The 6,000-nt window shown below is 40.8% G+C and overlaps 1 protein-coding gene across 2 annotated transcripts in view; it reads left to right on the forward strand.

Annotated features, from left to right (window-relative positions):
* Positions 1-4,912, forward strand: part of LOC110366533 (gastrula zinc finger protein XlCGF57.1) — a 77,406-nt gene extending 72,494 nt beyond the window's left edge. For both annotated transcript variants that reach the window (XM_036142266.1, XM_036142265.1), the window contains one exon: positions 3,318-4,912. In XM_036142266.1, coding sequence (XP_035998159.1) covers positions 3,318-4,690 — 1,373 coding nt within the window. In that variant the 3' untranslated portion in view covers positions 4,691-4,912. The remainder of the gene's footprint in view (positions 1-3,317) is intronic.
* Positions 4,913-6,000: the final 1,088 nt, after the last annotated feature.

Raw genomic sequence — 6,000 nt, forward strand, 5'->3', positions numbered from 1 at the left:
TACTGAACCAGAACTAGAACTTTGTCAACAGCATCAGGCAAAAATAAATGAATATTGAATTAATTTTGAATGAATCTGCAACTGATATTTCTACTCTCTATGGTTTCTTAGTTCTTTTAATCATATACATGTTTTTAAATCAATCATAAAAAATTATTCAGTCAGTATTTTATTATTCATGTTCAGTTGCAACAAACTAATCAATTTTCAATTTAATCACCACAATAAACAGTTGAATTTATAAGTGAAAGAACATAAGCACCAAATTGAATTTCCACAGTTTTACCAACAAATGCTTTTAAAAAATTTTAAAACAAAAAACGACAAAAGTTCCATCTGACGGAGTTGACGGCGCATGAGGGAGGTGACGCAGAAGTGACCACAGTCAGTTCAGTGTCAGTAAAAAGAAAATACTGCATTCAAAATGACAACTAAATTCAAATAAATGCTGAACTGATGTACAACATGCTGAGGAAATGTGAAAATAGCAATAAGCGAAATTTCATTATTTTACATAGAAAGAACTAAAAACAGTTTGGTGAAGCTATAAAGGTATATTTTTAGATGGACTAATGTTAAATGTCACACACTCTCTTTGTGTTGTTCTCCAGTCTTTTGTTTACATAGCCGGGCCGGCTGCACGGGCATGTGAACAGCTGCCATTCAGGGCTTAACCACTCTACTAGGGTGACCATATTTTCATTTGGAAAAACCAGGACACCTTGGGGGAGGGGGGGGGTGATCTCTGTTCCCATGCATAGAGATGTCTGTGGCATGCACTCACTTAACATAGGCCTACGTAATCCTACAATAACATGATATTTACAGTTGGTTTATTAAAAATGCTTTTCGGTAAAAGTCAACAGCAATAACTCCATTAATAAATGATAATTTTATTCAAAATGTATTTATTAAAAAATGCTTAACAATTCCTGTAATGAATGAATAGCACAATAAAGGCCTTCCATTTGTCTCGACCAGGTGTTGTGCGCAATTCTGTTCCCCCATGGAAATCTTGTGCGCAATTCTGTTCCCCCATGGAAATCTGTTTCCCCTGCGTCGGGAGCGCGCATTGCAGCGAGGGAGACTGGGCTGAACACTGTCACGTGACGTCCGATAGATTTCTCGGTTAAAACCAAAAATTGAAAAAACTCAAGTCAAGGTTTTAAAATTTACTTTAATCGGTAGCTGTTTCCAAAATTATAACATACACACCACAAATTAATAAAACAAGGTCTTTAAACATTTTCTAAACAGTAAAAAATCACGTGATGCACATTTGCATTATTGATTGAAGGACTAGCAAATCCGCTGGGTTAACTCGCCACTTCTTCTAAAAATCAGCGTAGGAAGAGCCTGCTTTATTACTTTGTGCTGTGTATTTTATAAATTTGGAAACAGCTACCGATTAAAGTAAATTTTACAACCTTAACTTGAGTTTTTTTTTTGTTTTTTTTACCGAGAAATCTATCAGAAGTTAAGTGAAAGAGTTAAAAATAGCATAAGAAGACCCTGTTTTATTAATTTGTGGTGTGTATTTAATAATTTTGGAAACAGCTACCGATTAAAGTACATTTTAAAACCTTGACTGGAGTTTTTTAATTTTTGGTTTTAACCGAGAAATCTATCAGAAGTGACGTGACAGTGTTCAGCCCAGCCTCCCTCGCTGCAATGCGCGCTCCCGACACAGGGGAAACAGATTTCCATGGGGGAACAGAATTGCGCACAACACCGGTCTGAAAGCGGGGAATCTCTTTTGTAAATCGTCGGTAAACATACATTTGAGCTTCGGCATGTTGTTAGCGTACTGACAGCCACGCTATCTATCTTCTGATTAAGAACAGGGCTGCCCATAGACATAATATAAGAGTTTTATATATGTCTATGGGGCTGCCTGCACTGACGCGGCTCAGGGATTACGTCACACGCAGCGCCGTGCGCAGTGCCCTAGTGCCTGTCAATTTAATGGTCCAATGAAGGTAATTTAAAAAACAGGACATTTCCTCACTTTCTAAAAAAAACCCCGGGACGCCCGGGACAGGACGTGAAATACGGACATGTCCCGGGAAATACGGATGTTTGGTCACCCTACACTCTACCCACTTCTTCACTAGACATGTTCCTCTGAAAGGTGATGCAGTTCTGTTGTGTATTTCCCCTTTACAAATGGGCTCATACGAGAAGGGGAAATGGGTGCAGAGTGCTGGAGCGAGTTAGTTATTGGTGTGGCTTGATACACATCTTGTTTTGGTCTACAGACAGTGCTCAAGCTCCACCTAGTAGTGAAATATTGCATATTGGTCCTATAAGTTTTCAGGAGAAAGACAGAGTAGAGGATGAAACTGCCTCTGTGGCGGCTTTTTTTGTAATTGGTGTTCTGTTGCGCCGACCCAAAGGTAAAAGTTCTCACAATTTGTGTCCAGGATGTGTGGGGTCTGCAGATATTTTAGCTGCCCTTTTCCTAACCCTAGACCTGTACAAGTTCTGGATGGATGGAAGATCAGCGATGATGATCTTTTCTGCCAACCTAATTGTTCCTTCCTTGCAGTTTGGACTTGTTCAGATTTGTGGAACCACACAATGAGGGATAAACACAGGGCTGTCCAAAGGATGGCAGTGTAGAAGATGACCTGCAAGCTCCAGTTGAAGGTTGTACTTCTTGAGTTGCAGCAGTAAGTACAGTCTCTGCTGGGCCTTCTTCCCAACAGTGTCTGTGTGTGAGGACCATCTCAGATACTGAGAGGGTGGTTCTGAGGAATCAGAAGTGTGTACAGACTGGTCTGGCGTACGTTGGGAGGAGCTAGCCTGTTCTATACCTCAAACGTGGGGAAATATTTACTGTGGTAAAAGTTTAAATAAATTACTTGAGATCCCAACTTCCTTGCTAATCCTTATCCAGGCAAATATCTTTTACTGTCTCTGTAGTGATAACTCAGCTGATCATAGTTAGTAGGATGGCCACAACTTCCCGATTTCTTTTATGGTCCTTCCATCCCGTCAGAAAATGTGCCACTACATCACATAGCTGTCTCTCTGATTTGTTGACGCTCTGTGTCCAGCTGCAAAACTCCAGATTTTCCAACTCTAGTGTCTGCTGCTTTGGACGTTCGGTCGCTTGAAATGTCAAAACAAGCCGCAGAACCTCTCAGCGCTCCTATAGGCGTGTCCACCATAGACTTAGCTTGGAAACCAGATTCCCCTGATGCTAAGATTTTTCTTTATTTTTAGTTTTTAGTGTAAAATTGTCTGTTTTTGTCCATGCATATAATTCTATTTCCATTTTTTAATTCATACATGTCCCTGTGTTTTGTTCCCAGTTCATCAGATGTTGGTGATTAAAGAAGTTCCCCATGACTGGAGCCCCGTTTTGGACCAGCAGGACCCAGAGTACCCGCACATAAAGGAGGAAGTGGAGGAACTGTGTATCAGTCTGGAGGAAGAGCAGCTTGCTGTGAAGAGAGAAGATGAAGAGAAACCTCAGTTATCAGAGCTTAATCACCTTAAGACTGAAGAGGAAGGAGATGTAGAAGCTCCAACCAGCAGCTCTGCCAAACCGATTCAAACAGAACATGATGAAGATGACTTTAGGAGTCCAGAAACAAACAGGAGCTCAGATCCAGTATGCTCTTCTGAACAAATTAAGACAATTCAGATCGGAGTCAATTCAGGAAAGAGACAATTTGGTTGCAATATTTGTGGCAAAAGATTAAAAAATTATGCTGCTTTTAAATTACACATGATGACCCACACTGGACTGAGACAGCATAGCTGTGTGTTTTGTGGGAAAGGATTTGAAGAAAAGCGTTCTCTTCAAACACACATGAGACTCCACACTGGAGAGAGACCGTTTGCCTGTGATGAATGTGGTAAAACGTTCCATGCAAAGGCAATTCTTAAAATGCATTTGAAAGTTCATTCAGGAGAAAAACCTTTTTTCTGTCATGTTTGTGGCACAAGATTCAAAACAAAGGGAACACTAACAAGGCACATGAGGATCCACACCACAGAGAAACCATTTGTATGTCATGTTTGCAGTAAACGATTTTCCCTGCAGCATCATCTAAAGAGACACATGCGTGTTCATACAAGGGAAAAACAGTTTATTTGTAGTGTTTGCAGTCAGGGATTTTCTAAACAAATTCAGTTAAAGAAACACATGCGTCTTCACATAGAGGAGAAGTCATTTAGTTGTAGCGCTTGTACGAAAAGATTTTTAAAACAAGAGTCTCTTGAGAGACACATGCGTGTTCACACAGGAGAAAACACGTTTGTATGTTGTATTTGTAGTAAAGGATTCTTAAAACAAGAGACTCTGAGTGGACACATGCGGGTCCACACGGGAGAGAAAATGTTTATTTGTAACGTTTGCGGTAAACGGTTTACACGACAACAGAGTCTGAAAAGCCACGTGGAGGTTCACACCGCACTGTTTAGCTGTAGTGGTTGTAATAAACGTTTTGTGAAGGAAACGCAGTTAATGCGGCACGTCAGACTTCACACAGAGGAGAGGCCGTTTAGTTGTGAAGTCTGTCAGAGCAGATTTAATAAAAGGCTTCATCTTGAAAATCACATGAGAGTCCATTCAGGAGAGAAGCCATTTGTTTGTAGTGTTTGCAGCAAGGCTTTTTCTCGACATGGAAATCTGACGAGACACATGGGTGTTCATGAGGGCTGTGACTCTTTAGTTTAATTCTCAACTGATCTGTCAGTTTTTTTTTTTTCAATTGGTGAATGATCATTGGGAATAATTTTTCTTGATTTGTTTGCTGTGGAGATATCTTGACCTTTGAATTTAATCCTGATGCCACCACATTATTATATACATTTAACACAAAAAAATGAAGAGTTGAAAAACATGCATTTCAGATATTTCTGGTTTGCTTTGGTTCAATGTGTAAAATACTGTAGGGATTAAAAACAAACTGGTTTGGGTGTGAATCACCCTGCCGTAATAAAAACAGTAACTTTGGCAAGTCACAGCTTTGGAATGCTGGGTTAAATTTCTCTAGCTCGACTATCAATCCATCCATTAACACGTTTAATCCTGTTGGGGTTGCGAGAGGTGCTGGTGCCGATCTCCAGCTGTCAATGAGCAACAGGCGGGGTACACCCTGGACAGGTCACCAGTCTATTGCAGGGCAACGTAGAGACAAACAGGACAAACAACCATTCACGCACACACTCACACCTAAGGAGAATTTAGTGAGGCCAATTAACCTAACAGTCATGTTTTTGGACTGTGGGAGGATGTCGGAGTACCCGGAGAGAACCCACGCATGCACAGGGAGAACATGCAAACTCCTCTAGCTCGACTAGAGCCTGATTATTGCCACACCCCAAGTGAAGTAGACTGAAAAGATCCTTAAAATACCAGGAATCATGCTATGATTTTTTTAAAAATCCACAAATAAATGAGAAACAAACCAAGATTTATCAGTCTGGAAAGTGTTATAAAGCCATTTGTAAAGTTGTGGGACGTCAGGGAACCACAGTAAGGAGCCATTATCCACAAATGGCGAAAACATGTTATGGTGGTGAATATTCCCATACAGACCTATTTGATTCACTGCGACGTATGATCTGAGCCCTGACCTGCTGAACCCCCCCCCCCCCCCCCCCCCCCCCCCCCCCCCCCACCCCTTCAACTTCTGCAGCAATACTGCCAGCATTCATTTGTCTATTTTTAAAAACAAAACCTCTGGATATGATGCTGAGCCCTCAGTTTCTTTGGTGAGGCCTGTTGTGAGTGGAACCTGTCCTGCTAAATCTGCTAAATCACTCTTGGTCACCAGGCTGCAGTTCAGTTTCATGGTCAACTTCATAACCTTATGTATTATGTATATTCCTTATGTAGAATAACTGTTCTTTTTTTTCACTTCCTTCTTTGCCATGAGGTGTGATGTTGAACTCCCAGTGATCAGAATGGGAGAGTGTGACGTTTTAATTTAACACAACTGCTTCACATTCACTCCTTAGACTTTGTAACATTAACAAGTCCCA

This window comes from Fundulus heteroclitus, chromosome 10 (genome assembly GCF_011125445.2).
Source record: "Fundulus heteroclitus isolate FHET01 chromosome 10, MU-UCD_Fhet_4.1, whole genome shotgun sequence".
NCBI classification, from domain to species: Eukaryota; Metazoa; Chordata; class Actinopteri; order Cyprinodontiformes; family Fundulidae; genus Fundulus; species Fundulus heteroclitus.